At 36.4% G+C, this 27,913-nt stretch overlaps 1 protein-coding gene across 2 annotated transcripts in view; it reads left to right on the forward strand.

Moving 5' to 3' along the window:
- Positions 1–23,323, forward strand: part of CADM2 (cell adhesion molecule 2) — a 908,788-nt gene extending 885,465 nt beyond the window's left edge. For both annotated transcript variants that reach the window (XM_067543384.1, XM_067543391.1), the window contains 2 exons: positions 18,884–19,009; positions 20,567–23,323. In XM_067543384.1, coding sequence (XP_067399485.1) covers positions 18,884–19,009; positions 20,567–20,685 — 245 coding nt within the window. In that variant the 3' untranslated portion in view covers positions 20,686–23,323. The remainder of the gene's footprint in view (positions 1–18,883; positions 19,010–20,566) is intronic.
- Positions 23,324–27,913: the final 4,590 nt, after the last annotated feature.

Consider the following 27,913-nt stretch of genomic DNA (forward strand, 5'->3'; position numbering starts at 1 on the left):
GGGACCCAGAAGATTCTAGAAATTGGAGGATAAGTCAACATTTAATGTCTTCTGTGGTCTGAGACTGGGTGGGTTCTGGCTGCCAGGAGCTTCATTGGAAGTTGTTATATGTGTGGCTTGGTCAAGGCTTGTGGAGGTGGAACAATCAAAAGAAGTCCATTCAGATGCATGTCTTGAGTGTCAGGATCATGAGGTTTCTGGCACCTGGAAATTAGGTTGGGAGTTGTGGGAGATCAGGAGGTGGAGCATGCTTGGGGAGAATATGAAGATTCCAAAAAACACAAAGGTCTGGTAGTTGTCCTGAAGAGGAGTAATTGAAAGTGTTTGGGCCATCAGATGGCAAAACCCATATCGTGTGGAACCTCAATATGTCTAACATTTGGGCTCTGAAACAGAATTCTGCGTATCACAATAAGCAGGGTACACATTGGTGGGGAATTTTAGCTCTGATACCTTCCTTCTTGCCGTGTTTCAGTTTATAATACTGTGAAAATGTAATAGGGCCATATTGAAATCTAAATAAGTATATCTCTCGGTTCCTAGCATCCTTCTGAAAGCATCTCTGATAGCTTCTTTTTAACTGCCTATTGGGGAAAAAGCAGTGTTCAGGGGAAAAATAAAACCCCCGTCAGATTATAATCCCAACACACTCTCTCACTGATTTATCTGAAATTGGAAAGAAATACAAATATTCCTAATACAAAGTAGCATAATTCATTTTAATTGATTAGTTATTTAAGAAACATCTGCAAATGTTTCTCTTCTTTTTTCCTCATCTCTACTTAGAGAGAATAAACATATGCAGTGCCTTTCTTGGATTTAGTTGGTTTGTTCCACAGATATCTATGCACAAGGAATTTCTCTGTTAAATTTAGAAGATTCTTTCATACAGTGAATGCCACAAATCAGAGAGCATGGTAGTGATTCTATGGTTTAATGTTTATGCACAAAATTGTATGAAAAGGAAAAGGGAAAGAAATAGGCTTGTCCACTTGTATTGCTTTTTTCAGCCTTTCTCTCTCTAATGCAGTTCTTTAACAATGTTTTTAGATCATTTTATTTATGTTGTCTATGTATCAAAGTTTTTAATGAGATGAGGATGCTCTAATGGGGAATATGGCTTTGCTTTTTCTAGTACTGCACCCACCAGCACATCTATTTCTTTATAATTGATTTTCAAGTTTATTTAAAATGTTTCACGAGGCGTAACCTATTGAAATGAGTCATCTTGTTTTCAGGAGTGTCCTGGGGATAACGGGTTTCTGTGCAATTTAGGTGTAAAAACTATTAAAATGTTAGCACTAAAATAACTATCCCTAAACATGTTGAAAATGGAGCTTGATTTTTTTTATTTAAAAGAACAGTTCTACTGATCATCAAATACACTCAGAGCTCATTATGTTTGCACTGTTGTAATTATCAACCCTTTTATGTCTTAGGACTTTCTTGAAGCTCTTTGGAAGGATATTTTGTTTTTGAAGCACAGCTGTTTATTTCACGCTGATACTGCTTCTGTACCTCGTAAAAGGAATTTGTGATTTCAGTGTTGTTGTTAGCTATGAAAAATACCAATGGCCACCATTTTTTATATTTCCACAAAGCCTTTAGAAGGAGCATATTAGATATCTCAAAGGGTTTTATCGAAGTGCTTCACAATACTGTGAATAATATGCAATTCAATATTACTTCTTTAATCATCATTAAGAAAATGGCTCTCTATATATGCCATGGCTCCTTTGTATGCTGCTGAAATCTTAAAATATTCCCAGATTCGGGATATCCTTACTCACACTGAGTAATGTCTTACTCTGCAAATAATCCCATTGAACTATTTGAGGAGAACGGTATTACTCTGTGTGGATAAGGGTATCAGAATCTGACCCAAAATGATTAGTAGGAATATAGTTCAATAAGGAGGAAGAGGGGTTTGTATGTGTGTGTAAAATAGGTGTTTCTTAATGTTTTCTTTTTACATACTTTACCCACAGTCAGTTTAAATGTGGACTTTTACAACAGCTCATTATAAAACTTGTCTGATCTCTAAAAGGTCTTTAGTCCATTAAAATTCACTGTGAAAAAAAATTACAAATGGAAATGATTCTACATAAGGATTCCTATATTTGGGCATTGCAGTTCCATAGGTGTTAGGAATGAAGGTTGATCTTCATAGCTGGGCAAGACACTCTTGCCTCTAGCATTCAGCTCCACACTGCACTAGCTCCATTAAAGATTCATGGCCTTGATTCAGGAAAACCTCCTTATTATGTACGTGCTTAACTTTAAGCACACTGAAGTCAGGAAAGAACATATATATATTTGGTTAAAATTAAACACCTGCTTAATTGCTTTCCTGAACTGGGCCTATATTTGGAAGAGCTGCATGCATCTTCAGTCATGTCAGGTGGACTCCACTGACCAGGCGTAAGGTCTCAAATGGTGTCAGTACCCAGGGGGAAAGACTCTTTATCTGCCAAAAAAGAGACTGTTCATAGTATTTTTTTAAAGCTCTTTTAAATATTTGAAATAGGCACATGGTCAGATGGAGAAGCACAGCCACACATACTGAAACATAACAAACATGCACAAAGTTTGAATATTTCTCCCAAATGGGGTCAAGCATATAATTAACGATTCACATGCTCAAGAAAGCAATTATCCTGGCCTTGACTGGTGCAGCTCTTCATGGACATAATGGAGCTGGCCAAAATGTTTCCGTTGCTTGGTTGAGTTTTCGGCAGCATAGTTCCAAATGGGAGTGGGCAGGTTTGCCATTTTTCTCTGATTCTGTACCATGAAAGGACAAGAACTTTTCTGCTGAACAAGGCTTACAGTAATTTATCTCACTTTTACCAGGCAGGTAAATAAAGTTTGAAAAGCAGATGTTGTTTAAGAGGACAGCTGTGTTGTGGCTGGGACAGACTTTAAACATCCAGTAGGCAATGTAATATATGTTTAAACTGTGCTTTGTAACAATATATTACAGATTTTTTTCATAACAAATGGAAAATAAATTCTGCAAGGTAGTGGCTTAAAAAAAGTACTTAACGGATTGCAGATGCCCTACTCCCTTTCATGTTTCCATAAAAATGTTAACTGTTTAGAAAATTAGTCAATGAACTATAACTTCCTGCCATAAAAGCATAAAATGGAATTGCTTAAACTGAATAATTGTGAACATAAATGACAAATGTTCCCTATCAAGTACATTCAAATGTGCCTAAAAAGATTATATTCTGATCAATTGCAGTGTCAAAATTATACACCTACAAGGTAGACAGAGCATAGATACATGAGGTTATTTTTTTGTTTGAGTCCCCATAGTTTGACTGAACATTAACTTAGGAATCAAATTGATCTGCACAAAAAAATTACAAAACGTTTTAGCAATGCCATATCATTTATATATGAGGCATTATACTGTAAGTCCTATATATTTCTAAAGTTGGAAGTGTCAACCAAGTTTTGTATTAAAATCTACCAAACTGAAAATAGTCCAGTGTGTCTCCCAAAGAGTGTTGTGATTACACACATAGACAAAATACTGGCTATAAAATAACCATTTCAATCACATATAAAGCCAGATAATGCCTTGGTCAACATGCAGAAAAGGGCCTTCTCCCCCTGCATAAAAGAGATGTGAAGCCACCACAGGCTCCAGGGAGAACACTCCATAGGCCTCAGGAGCCATGTATCTGGGACAACTATGGTCACAAGTATTTATACCACACTCATCAGTGGGATAGCCAAGTGCCTTACAGCATTAAATAGAATCATCCGCAGGATCTCATGGAGCCAGGGAGAGTGCTAGGAGTGATGACAAAGATGATATCTGACCTCCAAGGAGTCCATCTGACAGTTGAAATTTCATGTGGCAATCCTTTCTGTTGGGAAACCCTTTTCAAAGAAAAGTTTGGGGCAGCTGTAGGGAGGGGACATCTCTTGCGATCAACTTGCCATGGAGCAGCTTTGCCAGGGAACTGGGGGAGGCAAGAGACACTGGAGACTGGTGGAAGCATTGGTCTGTACACAGATGGCAGAGATCTTTCCATATCTCTAGGGCCCAATGAAGGTTGCGGGAGCTGAAATTGTCCCTGCTTCTACAGTATTGGGAGGAAATTTCAGATGATGAAGCTAGCATATTTTTCTCCCCCCAGAATCTTGGCAGTGACCTGGGCCACAATATTTAGTGGTCAAGTTGTTAGATGAGGGTTTCCCTGCAGCATTCCCTCCCTATCAGAATCTCAGCTGTGTTTGGAACTTGCACTATATTTTCAAAGATTCATGTACAGCAGCTGTTATATGGAGATAAACTACAGAATTTTTTATCTATGCAATGTTTTGTGGATTGACTACCAAGTAGGACAAGCAGAAAAGCAGTTTCTTTGGCTAGTGATTCTTACCCCTTGATATTGCATAGCGATAACGCTGTCAGAAGTTTTACCTGTATAAAATTTTCTCTAATGAGTAAAGAAACTGACTTGAAATGAATTGACCTATGCTATGTAGTAAACTCAACTACATTTGAAGAAACAAGAATTTACCAGTTTGGCCAAGCCAGCTATCAAACTGAAATCCTACAATACTGTATATGCTAAAAATGTTGTAACTCTGCTTCTTTCTTTGGGGGACCTAACCTCTTGGCAAGTGTACCCGTGACTTGATGGAAAGTCTGTTGGAGGGATCTCATGATCTTTCATCCACTTGTGCGTGTGGGTGTTTCTAATATAATACTTGTGAAAACATTAAATGAGATAATCTAGTCTGGAAGAAATTTTCCACTATTATGACTCTGACTTTCAACCATAACATAAATGTTTTTTGTAAGAGCATAGAAATTAGGGGAGAAGGCCCATTAGGTCATTTAGTCTCTTCTCCTGCTGCCAGGGTACAGTTGTTGTTTACAATATCATTTCTAGTGCTTTCAGATGAGTCCCTGTTTGGTTGGTGTTTGGTATTAATTCAAGTTGGAGAATAACTGAGGGTTTTTGTATATTTGGCAGTCTGAACCTTACAGTAATAACATGACAGTAAGAAAACAGACAATACAGAGTGCCTAGAATTACACATGCTTAAATCAGTTGTAGGGGCCTCGGGCACTGGTGTACCTCGGTCCCTCCTTTCTCTGCCTGTGGCACACAATAGTTTAGTCTCCTGAAGATTGTAATAATTTGGTCTAATTCTGGTTGTTGAGCTTGGTTAAGGGGTGGCTGGGTGATGTTTAGTGGCCTGTGATGTACAGGAGGTCACGCTAGATCATCTGGTGATCTCTTCTGGCATTAAACTCTATGAGTCTTATTCCAGATATGAGACATACAGTTGATTTAATATCAACTCAGAGCTGTTTTTGAGCTATGAAGACCTTGAAACCCTACAACAGTCACATAGGTCCCTCTAGGTGAGAAAGGGGTATTCAGATGGTTTCCACTACCCTGCTTATTCATAGAAATCCATAAACAAGGGAGAAATCCTGCCCACAGCTTTATCACATAGCAGGATGCAGCCCTTAGTGATGGGCAGTTCATCCATTTGTATCTCATCTTAATTACCACTTGGATTATGTAGGAAATAAACTTCCAAATACAAAATTCAAAAAACCAAATAACACACATCTAGTTATTCAGGAATTTGTGTTGAAAATATTAACCTCATCAGTAATTTTTCATTTTGTTTACTCTATAAAACTCAGCAACATGTGCAGTACAATAATAAGGATCTGGAGTGTGTGCCATCAGATTGACTGATTATTTATTGAGAGGGGAAACAGAAGTAGCAAAAACTAGATTTATATTTCAGAGACCCACTAAAAATAGGACCAGTTATGTAATCCCTGAAATAATGTGTCCAGGTAACAGAAGTGAATGGACTACATTCAGCCCTGATCTCAACTCAATCCTTCTCAACGGTCTCTCATTTTTTAGGCCTATCACTCATTTTATACCTCAAATTAACTAAGTCCCATGCTTTATATGTTGAAAATTATTGACGTCAGAAATAAAAAAAACACAGAACTGAGTGATTTACACTGAAGGGATTAATCTCACAGCATGTTAGCTTCCCTGCATGAATAACCTTTTTTGTTGTCTCATTTTTGGTCTTTCTTACACATTATGTCCCACATTTGAGACTTTGACAACTTCAGTGCATGATTCTGGATGAAAGGCTACCAAATTCATCTTTGGTGTAACTCCATTGAAGTCAGTGGAGTTACACCAAGGTTGAATTTGGTGCTCTTTTATTTTTCACGTAGAATTTGTTTTACATAAGTTAATTATATTACACACTATGTCCGATATTTTCAGACTTATAGTTCAGATCTTAGTTTTGGTGTAAATTGGTGACTTCATTGGTACTATACCAATTTATGCTAGTTGAAAATTTACCCCGTGTGTGCAATTGCAGTACTGCAGATGCAAATGTCCCTTTAGATGTCTAACAGACTGTTTGCATACATTGTTACTGAAATTTGCATACAAAAATTACTACAATTGCCTATGTAATTATGTACATGTGAAATTTTGAAAATGTGGCCTTGTGTGGTTAGCTTTATATTGGTTGGAACTATTTTTGTTGCTAGGTTGTGTGGAATATTAAAATGGAGTTGACTTGTAGGATTATTCATTGAATCCTCAGCATCTGGATTCTGGATTACTTGGTCGTTGAATTTTACATTTCACAAGTTGTATTGCTGCTTTTCATTAATTTAATGGTTAAATTAAGAACTATTTAAATGCTCCTGTGAGATTTTAAAGAAATTGGTGTAACTAAACTTCAAGAAGTCTTAATTATTTTATATGTTTTAACTGTAAAATATAAATCATTAGTTGTGTACACTTGAGAAAGTAGGCTATTTTTGGAATAAAGAGAGAAAAAATTGAAGCAAGTAGAATATAGTCAATCATTCTTTAAAAGATTAATCCCACATGTTGATTGACTGATGTCATCATCTTATCAGCAGTTCTAGTAACACAATAAAACTACTTTTCAACTTTTTCCAATTAAATGTAGCAGTTTTTACTTATTTATTTTTATTGAATCTCAGAGTAATGTAAAATAGATATCTGCTTGTTTAATAACTCTTTTTCTGCTGCTGATTTTCTTTGTATTTACAGTGACCGGTAATTAATGCACCACATTATTAGCATATTCCCATCTGGTTTTTCACCATCACCAGCTATCTCCTGTGACTGTGTGCATTTACATTGTTTAATCTTATCTCTCAGAAAATCAGGCATCTCCCCAGCCCCTTCTTCAATATGTAGATACATAATAATAGATGCTTAGTTTCTTTTCATTCTTGGGTTTAGAAAGAAATCCAGCAAAACCGTAAAAATGTTTTTTTAAAACCCAAAGTTATCATTTTTATGTGAAACATTTAAGTTCTTTAAATAGTTCCTAGCTGAAGTATAGGGACTTTTCCTATCAATCAATCTAGACATCTTAGGTACTTTTATAACCCCACTTTCATAGTTCTCACAATACTGATATCCCAATTTTACAGATGGGGTACAGAGACACAGACAGGTATGTCTACACTGGAGCTGGAATGTGTGAATTCTAGCTTGAGTAAACATACCCATGCTAGAGCTAGTCTACTGAAAATAGAAGTGTAGTCATGCTGATGGTAGCAGCCAGATGGGTTAACTGCCTGAATACATACCTAGGATCTTGGACAGGATTGTACCAGGGGCAACCAGCCTGTTGTGCCACTTCTACTTTTAGCATACTACCTCTATCTACTACCAGTGCAGGTTTGTCTACTCGAGCTGGAAATTAGACATACCCTACTGACTTGCTCACACTCATGCAGGAAGTCTGTGGCAGAGCAGGGAGCTGAACTTTGGTCTTCCCTGTCCTAGGCTAGTGCCCTAACCTCTGGATCATACTTCCTCTCCATGATATGATCATATAATCAAAGAGACACCATTTTTATTGGAGCATTGGATTGCAAATTGCACAGGTTCGAGGATGTGGTCTTGATGTAAACAAACAAAAGCAAAACTAGGCAAATACTTGCCAATATGAGTGTGAGATTTCATGACCCGCCTATACTATAAACAAATGTTGGGAAAAACAGGGTTCCCACCTTTTCAATGGTATAATGTATTCATTTCTTGCCTTGACAGGTTACAAAATACCTTATTATGTCATTCTGACTACTATCTTATTTTTTCACCATTTCAATTCCAACACAGATTTTGATAACTAATATCTTGTAAACAGCTGAAACTAGAATCCCACACTATAGCTCTGACTCAACAAAAATCCTTAAGTATGTGTTCAATATATTCTTAAATGCTTTGCTGAATTGGGGGCTATATTATCTGAAAGCTTGAAATATCCACTTTCTGGTTTTAAACGGCATAAACCTTTAAACATTAACCTCTAACTGAGGTTAGCCAAATTGTTGATTAGTGTACATGGATATTTTTGTGAGATATCTGCAGCCAAAATTTTGTTGACACTGAAATGTCATAAATCAAACATAATGTCATGTAATACAATCAGAATGACATAGTTTTCCAGAGCTAGTACCCTATTTTTAATTATTTTATAGCAATTAAAAATGTAGAAGGAAATTTGCAGACAAATATGCTGCCCTTAAAAGATTGCAATATAAATAGACAACAAATAGATGAAGGAAGGGCAGGAAGAATGGAACAGAAGGCAAGTTACTGAGCACTGAACTCAAAAAGAAAAAGAAACTTGTTAATTCCATTTTTTGTTTGCTTTTTTTCTTTTTCCTTTTGTCTATTTTGTTAATTTTTCCCTGTAGGCAGGACTAAATTTTTTTACAGGCCTTTTAGAAAGAACTGTGTGTTAAGGAAGCACTTTAAGGAGGAGAAGATAGATACATGGTGATTTAGGTTAAAGAGAGAGGATTCCAGGTATGGGAACTATAGAAAAAAAGGCACAGACACAAACAATGTGAGTGGGAGTGGAAATGAAGAGGCAGTGTCTGGGTAGAGTGAGCACAAAAGAGACAAAAGCAGAATATTGCCAGAGCCAGAAACACCACTACAAGTGCTTACAAGACCTGTATACTCTCCATATCCATTTATCCTGGACTGCTGATCAGAAAGAAACTAGTTATAACAGCTGGATCATGAATGTGCATCCCCTTTAAGGGCAGTAGGGAAAAAATTCTATCAGGCTTGACAACAAGAAATCTAAGGGGCAGACTTCTGAACATCCCTGATCTGCACTGCAGATCTGCGTAACATATTCTGCATTTTCTCTGTGTGTGGAATGAGTGCTGAATATGAAATAGAGATCACCTTATATGCATAAGAAATTCCAAGTGCAGATAGAGGGGGAGAATTTTGCTTCTTTAAGACAGACATTACTATTTTCCACTCCATGTTCATTTCATAGCTATTCTGGGAAAACCTCATATCAGTTATAAATCATAGGAAAGAGCTGCCCTTTTGGCCCATAAAGCCACTCTTTGAACATCCTATTCATCTTTCTTTCTTTCTTTCTTTTGAATATGAGTTGATTAAAAGATCAGTGAAATAATGAGGCAGAGATCCCCATCTGGTTCAGCCCACTACTACAAGAATTAGGTGTATACTGTATGGAGGATAATCAGAAATGTTCCCCCCTGAACATTTTTTTTAAAATAAAAGATAGTCCTTGATTGTGAGAAATGCTCTGGAACCTGCACTCCCAGAGGATTGGGCCCTAATTGTGTATGAGGCTAAACTATTATTGAACATATTTAAGTATGTGAGCAGACATTCCCTCACTGACGTTTAAAAGTTTTCTTACAGAACAATATGCCTTAACATTGTTGTGTCTTAATTCCCCTTCCCTGAGACTTGTACAGCTTTGTCACCAGGAATATAGCTCAGGCTCCTATGAAATTGAGTCTGCCTTCTTCAAATAGTTTGAGCACAATTGTCTTTTAGTAAAATAAACATGTCTCCATTATTTCTTAATGCTTTGCTTAACAACTTTAAGATTAGACCACATCTCAAATTCTCCCAATGGACAGCACTTAAGAAGTGAGTAATATTTCTGTCTGCCTTAGTCAAGTAATCCCAGATGTAAGTAATTTACAGGATGGCATTAGGGACTGTTACAAGAGACATATTGTAATATGTCACTGGAAATCAGGCTCCTTTTGAACGTTTGATCAACAGCCAGATGGAAGCTTTTATCACATTTATTTAATCTGAAATATACATAGTAATTATGCTGGACTTTTGATCTGAGCCCTTATTGCTGTCTCTAGAGAAGATAGGAAATGAATCTGTCAAACTTGTGTAGTTGTGGTCCTCTTGGTGGAATTCGAATATATTACAGCTATGAGTGTTGACATAGAGATCATCAGTACTGCTGAAAGTCAATGCACTCTGACAGGTTACAAATAAATAAATAAATCAAAGACTATATACAGCTTTTATTATTTTATGAATACAGAAAGCCTTTAGAAAACCAAATATCAATCTCATTCTTACGAACCCATGACCAATCAATGGTATTAAAAGCAAACATAGCCCTCTTCTAATAACTGGATGGTATTTAACTATAAGGCAACTGAAAACAACAAAACCTTAAAGTTCCCAGAGGAGGATTCCATAAAGTATATAATTATTAAATGAGGAAAATATTATGGTTTTCGTTAGCACAGATCTGGCATAAAGAATGGGTTGTATTAAATTAGACCACAGACACAGTGTTAAATGAATACAAGGTAGTTTTATTGCTTGGACAGAAACTCAATTAATGAATATTGCTGTTGTCCCAACAAATTTACATAGGATTTTATACCCTAATTAAAATGGTTATAAAAAAGAATTTAAAATGTTAATTGGGATTCTTATCCTCCTACCAGTAATTTATCACTCTTTTTCATTCCTTATTTTGCATTACACCAGAATGACCTCCACTAATCCTACTTTTAATATCTCTCATCTCAGTTAGTGAGGTGATGTTTGAACTCCATTGGATTGGTCACCAGCACCACCAACAGTGTTTTGCTAATCTCTTAACTGCACACAGATTAGTTGATGAATAGCGCCATTCGCTGCCAAAAGGTTAAACTTCATACTTGTTTGCACTTACTCATGCTAAATAGTACCTTATTCCAAGAGTAGGTCCATAGAAGCAATTTGAGCAAATAACAGAGTAAATTGCTGTTAAGCATGAGTAGGAGTATCATAATCTGGTCATAAGTGGTTGATGTCATCAGGGGTGTTTAATACCATTATAGACTTATAATTATTTTAATCTTATTAGTGAAAAATGATATGGAAATCACAAAATTAATTTACAATGGACTTTTGTTTTTAAAATCCTTCATGAACACCTTCAACCTAATGCCACTGGCTTTCTGGGTGACCTAGGGCAAGTAATTTCACATCCCTGTGCCCCAATTTCCCCATCTGTAAAATGGTACTGACTTCCTTTGTAAAGCACGTTGAGATACACTAATGAAAAGTGCTATATGAGATCTCCGTGGTAACAGTAGTGGCATCGTACCTCATAGAACTTGCTTTTCATCTCCCCTCCGCTCGTGCTCCCCAGGTCTTGTCTCTGCATTGTTGAGGTTAAAGCCTTCTTCTCTGCAGCTGTTGCCATTGGCAACAGCTGTCTGTATCTCTCCACTTCATGGAACTCTCTCACTTCCTCACCCACTTGAAAACATCTGTCTCCTTGCCTCTTCATCATGAACTTTTTCTACCTCAACTAGTATTTATTATTTTGGTCCTGCGGTTGTACTAATTAGCTCTGGAACACATTCTGGGATATACAGTTTGTTTGAAAAAGACTATAAAAAGAAGTTTTATTGAAGCATTTACACAGCTTTTCCAGTACACCTATTAAAATATTGGGAATTGCTCAAGGTTACCATTGCAGCTTTCTGAAATGTTTTGAATGACCTCTTAACAGTTTTACTTTCACAGCAATCTTTTATTACTGTTTTTATTTGTTGCTTCTTTCCTGGCACCGTTCTTTCTACACCAGTGTTACTTAGAGGTCAGTTCATCGTGCGTATAGGCATCTAACTCCCATGGACAGGGGAAGAATTTACACACACATACAAATGGATTGAAGACAGAACTGGTTGTTATTAGGTTGACTACACTTACTACAGCTACTGCTTCTGTCGTTCCCATCATTTCCTGTTGGGAATGCAGGATTCCTCCCACTCGTCTCAGGGAAAGGAGAGGAACAGGTACTAAGGAGAAAATCCCATTTATTAAAAGAAAGTTTAATTCATCAGCCTTACTTTTTCTTACATAATAGAATCCAGTACGTGACTTCTGTGGGCTTCCTGTTGTGGATTTTTGTTTGTTTTTGCTAATAGGCCAGTAACCAAATTTGAACCTGGTTATTCACTTTTTTTTTTTTTTTTCCTGCCATGGGGTAGTAAATATCTTGGCTCTCCAGAAAGACAAGAAAATTTAAACTCTATTAAAATCCTGGAAACATTGTTAAGAGGTCATTTGCCTATTTTTCTGCAGACCGTGGTATCTCATTGGGAGAAGCAGCTGCTAAGAGTTCTAATAGCTCCAGTCAGCTGCACTTTCCCCGCAGCCTTGTACAGTATTCTAAGTAGCCAGCTGGACAAGCTGCAAATATTTATTTAAAATCTAAATTGACTGCAATAACCTCTTTTGAAAACAGGATGAAAGCAAAAATTAATAATTTAACTGCAGATTTCAGTCATTTTTCTTCCAGCCAAAGTCTCAAATAGTAAGTGGCTCTGCTGAAGGGTTCAAATCCAATGTTGTTAATAGGAAAGCTGTGTCATGTGCTCTAATTAGTGATTCTGTTCCATCCAGGAAACTGGAGATTTTAGCTTACCATATCAAAAATATCTGTAACTATCTCTCTCTATAGGAATCTTTGTGTCATTTGAATAAATAGAATCCAGAGTCAGTGTGTAAGAATCTTTGAAAGAGTCCAAGTTCTACATCCCCTGCAGAAAAAGATGGTCTTTAGGAGACCGTGCCCTCCAAATGCATCAGAACTGTTCAACAATAAACTAGCACCAGTCTGTTCGGCTGCGGTGCTGGGCCTTTGAGAATGAAGAGATTGACACTCAACTGGCCCCAAGAATAGAACTTGGTCTGATATCTGGTTGTCCTGTGGATCCCTTATTGCACCACTAGTATATATACCGTATCCCTTGGCAGATGGCCACTACTGCCAAACATCTTCCCCACCTCAGCTGCGCCACAACCTTGGGTTCCCTATTTCAGCTTCTTCCTATTAACCCGTAAGGACGCTGCACAGAAGTCACCCATTGAATGCCTCTCATTGTCTCTACTGGAGCCAGTATCAAAAAGCATCCTGACTGGTTTCGGAAGAGGAGTAGTCCTCTTTCCCTCACTTTCACTTTCTTGCTAGGAAAGGACCTACCACTGGACCAAGAGTGGCAGCCCTGAGCTCTAGTCCACATCCAGCCTATGCCAGAGCTAGGCCCAGACCTCTCCACATGGCTTGCTGGGAGGCTGCTCAGCCACTGCTGTGACACAATCTCATCAGAGCCACTCCCAGCCCTCAGTTTTTCTACCCTTTTAGCAACCACCTGAGATATCTCTCCTAAAAAAACAGTGATAATGTTGCATGATGGGCTGCCCAGGATATTGAGTTACTGGGTGTCAATGCTCCAAAATGGAAGAGCTTCCTCAGATATCAGCAGAGGTTACTGTATTAAGGAGGCAAAAGACCCACTAGGCTGTCTCTGAAGTCAGATGATGAAAAGTGGACCTGCAGGCCATGTGAAAACTCTGAAAGAAGGAATGGGCTTGCCTGGTAATGGTGGGCTTCCAGTGGTGGTCTCCATAATAAGTCCTTCAGATATATACCAAGCTTTTGGATTCTAACCGACTCAAAATCAAGCTCACCCAAGAGTGAAAAAGGAATACATGACTATCATCCGCAAAAATGCACCCCTTTCAGCAATTGCTTCTCACATTGCTCATATTTTGGGTTCTGACCTTCTTCCTCACCTAGCGCAAAGAAATTAACTATGCATGAATAAGGTTGTGCAAGGAGAAAATGAAATTACCTGAATAATTAACATAATTTACACCAAAGCATGAAAAACACTTAGCAAATTCTCTGCTAAACCAATATGTGAATTCCAATAGTAAGGACCTAAAGTATTTTTGATAAATTGCACTCCTAGAAGATTGGCATCAGAACAGAAAGTACACCTTTACTTGTACATAGATCTGTAGTATTGTCATGTCTCAATCTAATATCTTGCTTCTTTTTGAGTGAGTCAATTTTTTTCCTAATGTAGGCATATTATATATGGAGGGAGGGACCAATGACATGGATTATATGCTGACAATAAGGGGAGAATCCCCCAAACCTTGACAGATGTGATTTTATAGCATCAACAATCAGTATGTTGAACAGGCCTCATAAAGGAAGAGGCATCAACAGAATCCAGTGTATTTAGAATGTATTGTTTTAAACAATTTGGTATTAAGATTATTGTTTAATCCCATCAAAGTGTAAAGAAAAAAGATGAAAAGCTGATCCTTGAAGGAACAAGGTCTATTCTGATTCAGACGTTCTTATTTTGAATATCACAGCATATGACTCATGTTTAACTATTTTGTGCTATCTCTTCAAAATCCTCTAGATATTTGAACGGGACAGACTACTCTAGAACTGTTGTGAGCAGAATTATAAATGTAATTGTATATCTGTAGTATCCACAAGAAATTAATACATAATTCCAATTCCATATTTATCTCCTTGGGCATATATATTTCATCAGGATAACATCATTAATAATTTTAATGGAAAATATGAAGATTCCATGAACACTGTTACATTTTTTGGCAGGCAGATTGTGAAGTATACACTTAGCTCACTACCCAGATTTACACACATCACACTAATTTTAATGGGAGTTAAAAATATAAATCCTCACAGTACTTTGAGATGTGAATATGCCCTGGTGGTTCTGTGCTGTAGAAGCAATTCCTGAAGCATTTTGACAGCAGCAGTAATTACATATGTAAGATAATAGATTGCCCCAAAGTGAATGCAAGTCTGTAATTCACTCAAGGGACTCTGTTCATGTCATGAACTGCAAAAGGATAGTGCATTACTCTGTAAGTATGATATATAGCATTTTAAAATATTATTGTTTAACATTCTTTCCTAGTTTATAGAATGCTTTCCAATTTGCAACCTTATTTTATGTTGGGTGGATTGTTATCTGAGATCAGGGAAGCCATGCTCACCCGAAAAGACATTTTTTTATGGGCAACTTCATTGAGGTATCAGAAGTTTTGTTATAGTATTGGTGGTACAGCATAAGTGGTTTGAGTAACGTATAGGTTATTGGATACAGTTTACTAAGAAAAGCACTCACAGGTTCAGATATGTAGTCTTGCTTTGCTGTGCCAATGATTAATACCTGCATCAAGGTAAGATGAAATTTTACCAATAGGTGCAACATAGTTTTTGTATATAACAAATGGTTAAAATGGCTCTCAAAAATCAAAAGAATCAGCATACAGAAACAGTAGAACCTCATTAATCCACAGTAATCCAAAGGAATCTAAGAATTTCCATACTGGATTAGGTCAGTCGTCCATCTAGCTAAATGCCCTGTGTTTGATGGTGGCTAGTAACCGAAGCTCAAGAGGAAGATGAAAAACCTCCATAGATGGCAGTGAAAGAATTACCTGACTCTAAAAGAAATGTCTTCCTAACTCCTGGTGATTAGATACTGGTTTATGTCCAGAATCATGAGGATGCTCTTTAATCCCTTGTAAAAAAACCTCCAACTTCTTATCCTGTCTAATTTAGCTGCCAGTAAATTAACCAGTTTTATGCTTCAGTGAGTGTCAAAGATAAACAGGTTACTCCTGGCCTAATGCAGGAATCACATCTTCTTCTGGCCCTAACGTAGCACTCACTGAAGCACTGGGACTATTGGTGGTCCCCTCCTACTCCCAACAGTGTTGCTCTTCTTTTGGCTATTGCTGAGAGGGAGCAGACCATAGCAGCTTTGTTACCAGAAGGAGTGAACAGGAACTTGCTAGCAATCTCAAGTAGGGTGGGAGAGGCCTTTAGAAAATGCCACAGGAGTCTTCCCTTTCCCTTCACTTAAGTGGAAGCGCTTGAGCTGCCACCACCTTGGTACTTTCCTTGGAATTCAGTCCAGTTGTGAGAAGCAAGGAAAAATAGCCAAGGGCTCCTTCTTGGTCAGGGAAAAGATAGCCCAACTTCTTTCCCGTCCCTTCAAGATTGGGAGGGAATAGAGTTGGGTGTAATCTTCAGTTAGCAAAGAGAATCTAGTGTTCATTTTTACTCATTCTCCACAGCTGGCTTGAATGTCATTGGTAATAGCAGCTCTCTTAGGTGGGGAAGAGGTGGGAGAGTCAGATGCTATGGGTTTTCAAAGGGTCTTCCTCATTTCCCTGAAGGCCCCCCCAGCCAGTTCTTCCCACAGAGCTCACAGCAGTAGCTGTAGCAACGTGGCCCCACATCCTCTCAGCAACAGGAGGAGAAGCAGCTGGGAGTAGAGAACATGACAGTAAATGGAGAAGCCATATCTCAGGATTCATTAACTGTTGGGAGCAGAGTCAGGGAGTGATGATAACTTCCACAACTGTAGACCTCATGGCTCTGTGTGTCAGAAAAACTGGAAATTGTTTTCAATGTGGGTTAGCAGTTTACAGAAACACAGGAAAGCAAGATTCTTCTCTAAAACAACCCATCTTTTAAGAGAATAACTCCTATTCAAGAGCAGAGAAATTATCTGGATCAGTCTCATGTTTATTCCATTAGAGTGTTGGTCTGGAGTTCTTTGTGAAAGCATGAGAAGGGGTGTAAACACAGCACTCAAAAGAACCCCAGTGCCAGAGCATATTATGGAATGTTAAAAATGCTTCTGTGGATCTCGACCCATGCCTGATACAGCAAAAGATTCTATTCAAAATGTACAGGATATCACAGAAGTTATACAAGATGGGAGTCTTGTTGTCTGATTTTGTTGGTGCTGTAATAAACAAAAAAAAGGAACTCTGATGCATGTGCTATGGGACTACCCCACCGTCATGCAGCTGTGGAAAGAGGTGGATATGAGTGAAAATAGAAGTTGGTTTCTGCAACCAAACCTCAGCTGAAAATTTTATCCTCAGTAATGTATCTGCTATGCTAACTCCACCACAAAGACTTTGATTGCTGAGGGTAGCAATGATTACCAAACACATGAATTACGAAGATGGAGTAGGCTTATGCCCATAATAAAGCCATGGTAGTTGGTAGCAAAAGAAAGACTATCTTATGGCTGTAGAAAGCAATAATATAAATTTGAAGTAATTGAACCCTGGTTCTTGATACATTTGGATAAAGAATGCTGAGATAGCTCAAATAGTGCCACATTTTTGTTCCACCTCACCTCTCTGCTTTTTCCCCCCATCTTCCCGCTCCCTTTCCCTTTTTTGCCTGTTTGTCTATGGCTTTATTATTATTTATATTATTGTTACCCTCACCCTAACATGATATGTTTATGTAATTTGGCTGACTTTCTATGTTCTGGTCTTGCAGCTTTGACAAGCTGTAACTGTGCAATTGCAAAATTTTATTGGCTACCTGTGAAATAAGTAGATTTTGGGAACACATACAAGCTGTAGGTCTTTTATCTTTTTGTATTTGTTATTGTTTCATAATGAAAATTAATTTAAAAACATCATACAAAAGCCAAACAAGAGGGTCACACTTCCTAAACATTATTAGCAGCTTTTCCCACTCAGCTTTTATTGATTTGTCCTCTTTTCTGTGTTAATGATATTTCCATATTATTCTGTTGCAAGACATCTATTTGCACACTATTTGTGAAGGGAAACGTCCTTGAAGCAATGTGTACGGACTGATTACTACAGAGCGAGCATGTGAATATCATAATCCTCAGTCTTGAGAGAATTACTATTAGTTTGTGACTGAGGCATTTTTCATTTAAAAAAAAAAAGAGAGAGAGAAATGCTACTATGATAATACTGTAGGATTGACTTTTTTTAACCCCTCTCTAGCATATTTCAGATGAATCAACACTTGAATGTTACCAGTTCATTGTTCAAAAGGGGGAATTACTGACCTCTAAACAGTATCATTTTCCATGATTGCCCCTTTGGAGCCTTCTGTAATGCACCAGGCTCACTAATAGATAAATGACCAGCAGCATAAAAAGATTAAATCTGACAACAATCCCCTCATTTTGTGCAGTGAGTGAAATGAAATTGCTACTATATTGTTAAATCTATTAGAGTTTACTAACTTCAATGTTAAATGCCTATCTATAGTACATTCACAAATCAACACTTGAGAGTGAACGATGATCTTTAAGGATACGTGATATGTTTATCTGACCAAATTCCTGCGGACTCAGCCATCTGCAGAGAAATTTGGAAAGTCTACACTTTATCTCCTTTTTTATTTCTAGTGCAATAGGATAGGAATGACAGGAGAATATATAAGGGATCCCCACTGAGACTCAGTCATATAAATTATGTATCATGCAGACAATATTCTGCTGATGCTATCTGATCCCCAATTCTCAATTCCTTGTTTTTACTCCTATAAATAGCTATGGCCAGATTTCAGTTGTAAAACAACTGGGACGAAACCAGAAACCTTTCCCATTTAATAACCTCTACCAAGGAAGAATAAGGTAATATTTTTCATAACTGTAATGTCCTCAGGGCTTTAACGATCTGGGAATACATGCAATCCTATGCTGTTGATAAGATACTGGCAGTAAAAGGGGGAATAAGCACCTTGAATATTAAAGAGGGAAATGCCCTATTTTCAGAATGATCATTATAAATGTGTTGCTGTGCATTCTCATGTCAATTCTTATCTGATCAGGACAGCTTTTGTTTTCTGTTTTTTCCCCTAGATCCAAATGCTGCGGCTGGACAGACTGGACCTGACCATGCTCTCATAGGAGGAATAGTGGCTGTAGTTGTCTTTGTCACGTTATGTTCTATAATTCTGCTTGGACGATATCTGGCAAGACATAAAGGTAGGACAGATTTAATTGAAGTGTAGTCACCTTTTGCAGCAATACTTCCTCATGATTAGCTTCACCCTCAAACACTCCGCCCCCACCATCCCCACCCAATTTAGTTGCCCAGGAAAGCAAAGTAGCATCATCTGTTTTTCAGTGAAGTCCTGATTTTTACCCACTTTTACAGTTGGATTAACTGAAGCAAAAGGATGTCCAGCAACCTGCCCAAGGTCATGTAGTGAATTAGTGGCTTAAGGAAATTTAGAAGCAGGAATGCTCCTAGGTTCTAGCTCTTTACTCTAAGTACTCAGTCACATGTTCTCATGATTGTAACTATTCTATTAGCTCAGCAGACCATATATGGTTAGTGAATGAATATTTAACTACCAGAAATCCATGATAAAACTTTAAATACACATTTAATAAATTATGTAAAGTACTGGGCTGAAATCCTGGTCCCACTGAAGTTAGCATGAGTTTTGCTATTGCCTCTAGTGGAGCCAGGATTTCACTCCCGGGGTAAAATTTTGAAGTCCTGCCTCAGTTTTTACACTATGCATACTGAAGGGAAAACTCCTTTTAAAGTCAGTGGAGAGGGAGGAAGGTAGCCTGAGAAGGATCTGAGTAAAACAGAATACAGATTTTAGAATTTGACCCAGGTGATTAAAAATACAAAACCATTTATTAAGGCTTAATGTCTGAATGGCTTTTAGTGTAGTTGTTAACATTAGTTTACTCCCTGCTCCAAAAAATATTACTGTTATTCAGTCTAGTTCTAAATAGATAGGCATGTAGTTAGTCAATACAAACTAATATATATATATATTAATGTGAGTGGAGCTGTGTGAAAAATTATGCATTTCTAATGAATCTGGTGAAAAAGTGGCACCTTTACACTTCCTGGCTGAAAACAAATGAGTCCCAAGCCAATGTAAATATCACTTTTCACAAAGCAAAAACTAGCTCTTGCATACAGCTCTATTAATATTCTGCTCTTATATTACTTGGCATAGCAAGGTCTGTGGCAATGTAAAGTGAATGGGTTAACTTAATGCAGCTATATCAGTTTGCACTTCTATGGAAACTTAATTATCCTAGTTTGTGGAATTAAAGCACAGAGAAAAAAAAAAGGCCTACATCAATGTGAGAGTACAAAAATAATTAGAAACCATTTTTCAAAAATATGTGTTTAATGAAATCTAAGCCATTCAAAGTTAATTTTTGTATACTCCTAAATATACCATATAATACACAGTAATATAATTTAAAGTATTATGTTAAAATATTTGTATACTTCATGCCACCAGAGATAGAAGAATACAGTTTTGAATGTGCTGTACCTTTTTGGTCCATGGATATGTGCATGTGTGACAAGTATTATGGATCATAATTACTACTTTCCCAAATTAGAATGTTGTATGTACTAGTATAGTTAGTGCTAAAATTGTGTATGGAGTTCTGTTCTGCATCATTCCATTCATTAAATCAGTTAGATCTTTGTTACAGATCTACTATCCATAAAACAAGCTAAAGTAGAATTACTAATTCTTTTTATTGTACTGATTCCCATAGGAACTTATTTAACAAATGAAGCTAAAGGAGCTGAAGATGCACCTGATGCTGACACAGCCATTATCAATGCAGAAGGCAGCCAAGTCAATGCAGAGGAGAAAAAGGAGTATTTCATTTAGTTGCAGACCTAGATTCTCTGAGTTTTAGTTATCAGGATGACTGCTGGAGAAAACTGGCTATCATCTTTCAGAATCCATTTCTGTCATCATCTGCAAACTTTATTAAGTTACATACTGCTATAAGTAGCCAGTTTATGCCAACATTCAGTTGTTGACAGCATCATTCTTTAATTACAGTACTATCCACAATGCAGGACATTTTTTATTGCCTAAAATTCATATCCATTGCTCTCTTAACATACAGTGCTTGAATATACAGCCTTAACAATCTTAATCTTCATTTGAAATCATGTTATTGAGTTTTCTACCTTTTTAAATGTTATACAGCTTTCTTCTTTCACCATGGTCCCTATTAGTATGTCATTGGATGATTTTCATAACAAATACTATTAGGTAAGGAACTAATGTACTTACGTAAAAACATTAAATCTAAGATTAGAGGTTTACAAAAAGTGTTTTATACATGTCTAGTTCAAAGGCAACCTGTTTTTGAAGCATAAGCCCTAGGGAACACAAACTGAAAACATTATAGTATAGTTTCTTGTGTGCCTGGATTTGGTGGAAAAGGAGTATCAATACACTGTAAAAAATGGTACTTTGATACTAATTCCATGCTTGGGTAGTAATTACATCATACTGTGTATCTATACTGATTCTGCAGTTAGATAATGGTAGCTTCATTCTGAAACAAATTTATTCAGCCCTTTTACTGCTTTTTGGGATCACAAGATTAGATTTAGTTTCTGTAATTTCAGTTTTTATAATTTATTTACTTCATATGGACTCACCTGCCTACTCAGATTTGAAGTGTTCACCGGGCACATTGCAAGGCATTTTCCTATCTGTATATAGTGCATATAATAAATCCAATTAAACATTATTTGATACATATTTAACTTTTTTGGCTGTAGCTAAGTCAGTCACAAGTAAACATTTTCTAATGTCCATTATATCCCTTTAGATATGACTTAAATCAATATTCTGAATAGATGACATGTATTAGTATTTTTTGTCTGTATGTCCTAGCACTGTTCAGCAGCAAACTTTTCTAGTTCTTGTTACTTTTTCTTTGTTATACAATGGAAGCACAATGTTATATGGAAAGATAGTTTTAAGCTAACAACCAGTGCACAGCCTCAGGTTTTGAATTACAACCACGTTTGATTAATATCCTTAAATATACTGTTATGTTGCTAAATTCTCAGTTTTTAATTTGGCAGTTCCACAGCTGCTTATCTATGTTGGTTTGCCAAAAAAGAAAAAAAAAAAGAAAAAAAAAGTTAAATGATATATGTTTTGTGTATACGGTAAATGGACTAATTCTTTATATTAAATTCCTGTCTATGCATTTTGTGAAGTACAAACTTATGTCACAGTGAATGATAGAGAATTTCTGCCAATGCTTTTAGCTCCACGGTGAAAGTCTCTCTTAAAGTCTCATGTTCTTAAATATAACAACAAAACACTATAAGCCCAATGGCTTATTTCCTCTTCCACTGAAATAAAAACGGTGCCAGTTCAGCTATGGGTGGTAATCTATGCCGGAGAATAAAAATCTGTATAGTTTGGAGTTCATCTCCCTCTCCCAAGTGTTGCACCTTTGAAAAATAATATTTCTATAGGGTTGCTATACTTGTGAAGTCTAAAAGCATGATGGCCTATTGTAAAGGATTATCTCCTGGGACTTTTTTTTGTTGGGCGGGAGGGAGAATCTGAATATATCAGGTATTAAGATAAAATGAAAGACAAAGGTGCTGCATCAGATTATTTATCAGAAGAGTATAAGCCTGCTAAGGACACTATTATAGTATTTTAATTGTTTTCTTTCTTTTTTTGTTGAAACATTGATCTTGTTAATTTCTAAGAAAAAGAGGGTGATGGATCAAGCAGCACTTTTTCAAAATATACAGAACATAAATAATATGATGTGGTTGAGTGTTAACATAATAAATCATATACAGTATGACATTTTAAAGAAATAAGTCTGCATTGATGTGATTGCATGCTTGTTTTTACAGTTCACTCCATACCATCTGTGGAAAAATGCAATAATATGTTAATATAGTATGGTAGTTTGAGAGAACCAGGTAGGTGCTACTAGACACATTGAAACTAGTATAGGTTTTCAAGATATTCATGTCTTTCAAAGCATATACTTTTAAAAGGTTGGCAAAGGAAATCATTTAGTTTAGTACTAGAACGGAAGGGTTCTTGTCACAACAGTAAATTGCATTAACTGCATTACAATACTGCATATCTCAGTCTGATTTCAGAACTTAGGTCTTGATCCAACAAATCACTTGAGCACATACTTAACTTAAGCACGTGGTAAGTTCCATCTACGTCAAAGGAGCTACTCATATTTAAAAAGTAAGTGTTTTACTGGATCAAGGCTTTATTTACTGAAGTAGAACTGTTCATCAATGCTGATTTTACATCTTTATACATTATATCTAAATTTCACTTTGCTTGAATTGTAGAATTATTGCTTAAATCATTACTTATCATGATGTCAAGTGAGACCTTCAAATGTTAGAGCATCTGTAGATGTGACTACTCAAAGCCGTCTTGTCAGTGTAGTGTAAAAACAGCATTGAAACTTTGCAAAACCAGAAATAAATTGGACTGTTAAATTACATTGGTTGGTTTTTAGTTAAAACTTTTTTAATGTGTGCTCATTTTCAATAGATTTCTGATTTTCCACTGTCTTCCATCTTGTGATTTCATTTACATTGTACAAAGTGGGTGTAAAAACACTACAACTAGTGTACATGAATTGAGAATTCTTACTGGGTAGTTCTTTACACCCATCTATATCCACAGGTTCAAATGACTTCACTGGGTGTAAGGTAATGAAATGCCAGGCCCTTTGTAAACAACATCATGGCTCACTTGAGCTAAATATAGTATTCAACAGGTAAAAATACATTGTCTGTCTCCTTTATACAAAAAGATCCCAAATATTGAATCCATTATAGTCTCAAGAAATCTGATAAATATGTAAAATGAAAGCTCCGAATGGGAACCATGTTAGTTAGAATGTTAGTAACATCCATACTTACAAACACATGCAATGTAATTTACTCAAGACAAGGTAGCTAATTACTGCCACTTTACAATGTCCATTGATTATTTTTAACTTTCAAATGTAAAAAAAATGGGTTTTTTTTGTTTGTTTGTTTGTTTTTTTTTTTTTTAATGCTTTGAAAATATAATCAATTACTTAAACAGGAATGTGGCATCTTAAGCAAATGGGTGCATCTTTCCTTTCTGTTTAGTATCATCAGAGGATCCAAGAAGCAGTTTAAGGAAACTGATATTTAAGTTGAAGCTAAGAATTTAAGCTAGAACACTTAAAAATGTCTTCACATTTCTTGCACTGAGACTTCCTCTATAAAGAATACATGAATAAAACCAACTTTTCTAAATAATACATGGAAGTTAATGTGTATTTTCATTATAGCATAATATATATATAACAATCTCAATGAAAAGAAAGGACAGGATCATCTGTAATTATGTAATTCAATTGATTGTAAACAGCACTGAAGTTACCATGTACGCACATGTACAGTAGCTGTTTTGACAGTTACAGTGTAGTTACATGTACTTCCATGTAACATAGCAGTTATAGTGTAATTTAGTGCCACTTATTGTAAAGTGTTACCAAAAGGAAAATGGAACTCTTACCTTTACTAATCTGTTCAAACTAAAGGTAAGTTTATTAAATTAACACCATGAATCTGACATTCCATTTCTTCATAAAGGAGGTGATGTAAAACTTCATGTTCATACCACAGCTTTTCCCACCACCTGCCTAGATTACTACAAGTGTCCAATCTCCTCACTCTTAAGAAGTGGCAATCTGTGATGAACATACCAAAAACAAAAAAAACCAACAACAAAAAATTCAGCTACTTCAACTTCAGTTGAATCAACTGCTAATATAAACAACCGAGTAATGCTTTTTATTAAGTGGCACAAAGTACACACTAAAAACTATGCAAAAATATAGGTAACTACAGTGTACTTACATGTAAGTATCTTGTACTTCCTGTGTATGGATAGTGGAAACCCATGTAATTATAATATGCATTTTGATTATTTTAAAAGAGAGGAGGAAAAACTATACCAGTGAAAATAATTAACTTTAAAAAGTACACACACGCAATAGTCATGCTTAATGCAATATGCTTAATTCCTCTATTTGCAATGATATTTAATTTATAATAATGTAGCTCTATCTCCTTCCCCCACTAGTTCTATCTCCCTTCTATTACTATTTAGGTCCCATTTGACTCCATTGAAACACTCTTATGGCAAAGTAAGATTTCAACCCTGCTAATGGCTTCACTAACAGCATACTGCAAGTTTGGCAACACTGTTCAGTAATCTCTTTTTGACTCAATAGCACAAGGTTGTTCTGTTTTTCCTTCTTGAGGGAATCTAGCATGCTACAATATTGAAATGTATTTCCATATGCCCTGGTATTTTTAGCTTGAACAGCAGAGAGAGAGAAAGAAATGAAGAACTGCATTATCCCGACCTCTATTTTGTTGAACCACCTCACCTGGAATTTTCACTATTTCTTTCACAATTTTATCAAGTAATCTTACATTGTGAGTACAAACTGCTTCTGTCAAAGTACAGAGGATGTGTTTAGTGATAAAATTAACTTTTTCTAAACATAAAATTTTATATCACTGATCTTCTCGCCTTTTTCCGTCATACCATTCCAAAAAGTAATGCACTGAAAGTAGTGAGAGAAGATGAAATAGCAGAAGAAGAAACAGAATATTGTTAAATGTAATATTGTGAAACTTTAGTGAGTGCCATTTCCTATATTGCTCTGTTTGCACATAATATTATGATTATAGGTATATTTAACAACTGCTGTTAGATGAAATGTAAGAATTGAAAACATAGGGTTAAACTACCTCTCACTTTAAATACTGGCTATGAAGTGTCTATATGCATTTTTAAAAATATTACTGTCTTAGATTTAGCCTCTGAAAGGGATAATTGTAAGTTTTTATGTTGATACTGAAAATAACGTGGCTGTATTCCTGGATCTTTATGTAATTTCCTCTATCCCTCAACTCCAATCTTTACTATCTTCTGATGTAGGTAGTCCCACTGGATAATATTGTGGATATAGGACCACATCCTCAGCTGCTATATCTCAGTGTTGCTCTATTGCCTTCAGTGTAGGCTGATTTACATTGGCTTGAAGATGCATCCCAGACAGTTTAAAACCACACTATTATACCATACCAATATCTATCAAATATGGAGAATAATACTGTACAATTCAATTGTAACACAATTACTTTCACTAACAAAGAATGCAGGATTGTAATGTCAATTCTAAAACCATATGTAAGTTTTTGCATTATATACTATCAAGATATTCTAACTTGACATTTATTTAAACACAATATCTCCAGTGCATATTTAGAATACAAATATTGAATCCATGGGATTGCAGTAAAGTGTGTTGCAAAAGAAATCAGAAAAATGTACCAACAACAGATTATTTCTGAAACTATTTTCAAGACCAGGATTTCCTACATGATAGTTCTAAAAACCCCTGATCTAACTACCACTAAAATCAAAGGGAGTCATCTGACTTACTTTAGTGGAAGTTAGTTCAGACCCACAAAGCTATTCAAGTATCATACCAATATACTGCATTTGGAGCAATTAAGAAGGAGGTTGGGGTGTGTGTTTGGGTGTGTGCACATATATGCATGTGTGTGTGCACGTGTGTGCAAACATGGTTTTATGCCATTCCAATCCATGGCCCTTCTAAATTATACATACTGCCATTGCCGCCCCTCCCCCTCCCCCTCCAGGGGGTTGTACTGTTAGTTAGGAATTACCAGTGCCCAGTCATGCCCATTTTTCTGAACAATGCCTTCTGCACTGGGGGCAAGAAGAGGAGTGGCGTAGGACCTGATATGACTGTACAGCACCTGGGGCTTCCCTAACACAATGAAGAAAAGTTCTCAAGTAGCTGGTGAAAGTAGATTAATCGTTTCTGAGTGTTACCAAGGATCTGCCCTCCCATTTTATATGAGTAAGTGAATTAAGGTTCTGCTGTGTTAAAAGGAGCAACTGCTGAGGTGGAAGAAAGACTCTCCTTTCCAATGAATGGTTTATGTTATTACAAAGGAAAAGTTAAAGAAATTTTTTAAGATTTCAGGTGCAAAAGCTAAATCTGCCAGGGGTCAGCACTTAAGCACTTTTCCTCCAGGGTCAAAGCCAGCAGTGTTAGCTGTATAAGCACTGATCGCTCATCTCAGCATAAACTACCTACAGGCTTATCCTGCCCTTATACGCACTACTGAAAAATGCTGATGCTGTTTCCTTTTAAATTATTAGCTTTTTCCCTTGTTGTTTTACTTCTTGTAATGCAAATTATAGGAGGGTTTTCATACGAAACGCAACAAAACCCATTTTTAAGGTAAATTCTGTTTTATAAATGTTGATGTTGGTTCCAAAGAGGAGAAACATTTCAGATATTTGGGCTGGGCTATTGGCCCCTTTCCTCTTCCTTTCTGCAGTATATTGGATAATGTTAGTTACTACACAAGTGAGCATATTAAGTCCTCATTTAAGTGTACTAGATTTTCCCATGTACCTATATTGTTTCCTTAGAGAGAAAGAGAGACACAAAAGGCAGATTTAAAATCATCTGCCTTTATATGCTGAATATAGCTAAATAGTGAACAAAGTGTTTGAGATTTGGATTCATGGACTACTGGATTCATACATACTGCTCTCAAAATTCTTAATGCAGCATTTCTACTGATTTCAACAGGATTAGGCTCAAATCCTTAATCCAAATGTTTGAGCTGATTTTAAATTCTTTTCTAAGGGCACCAATTCCAAACTCTATTCCTTTATGTTTAGCTTAGATATTTTATAACAACAAAACACTTTCAGTAGTGCAGGAAGTTTGCTAGAATACATAAGGAAAATTTGTGAAAAGATATCTACTATTTCCATCGATACACTATAGAACAGTAATCTCACAGGAACTACAGTATATTATGTTATTAGACTTGCAATTCATGGCATTTGGAAGGATAAGTTTCTGTAAAAAATAAATATAAAAACCATGCTGTAAGTAATATCGACTGGAATTAAGCATATTGCACTGACTATGGAAATACAGTTACCTAAACTAATTTGCTTAACAATTGTAAGTGAACAAAATGCATAT

This window comes from Emydura macquarii, unplaced genomic scaffold, assembly GCF_026122565.2.
Source record: "Emydura macquarii macquarii isolate MOO-44397 ecotype Brisbane River unplaced genomic scaffold, CSIRO-AGI_Emac_v2 contig_75, whole genome shotgun sequence".
Taxonomy (NCBI): Eukaryota; Metazoa; Chordata; order Testudines; family Chelidae; genus Emydura; species Emydura macquarii.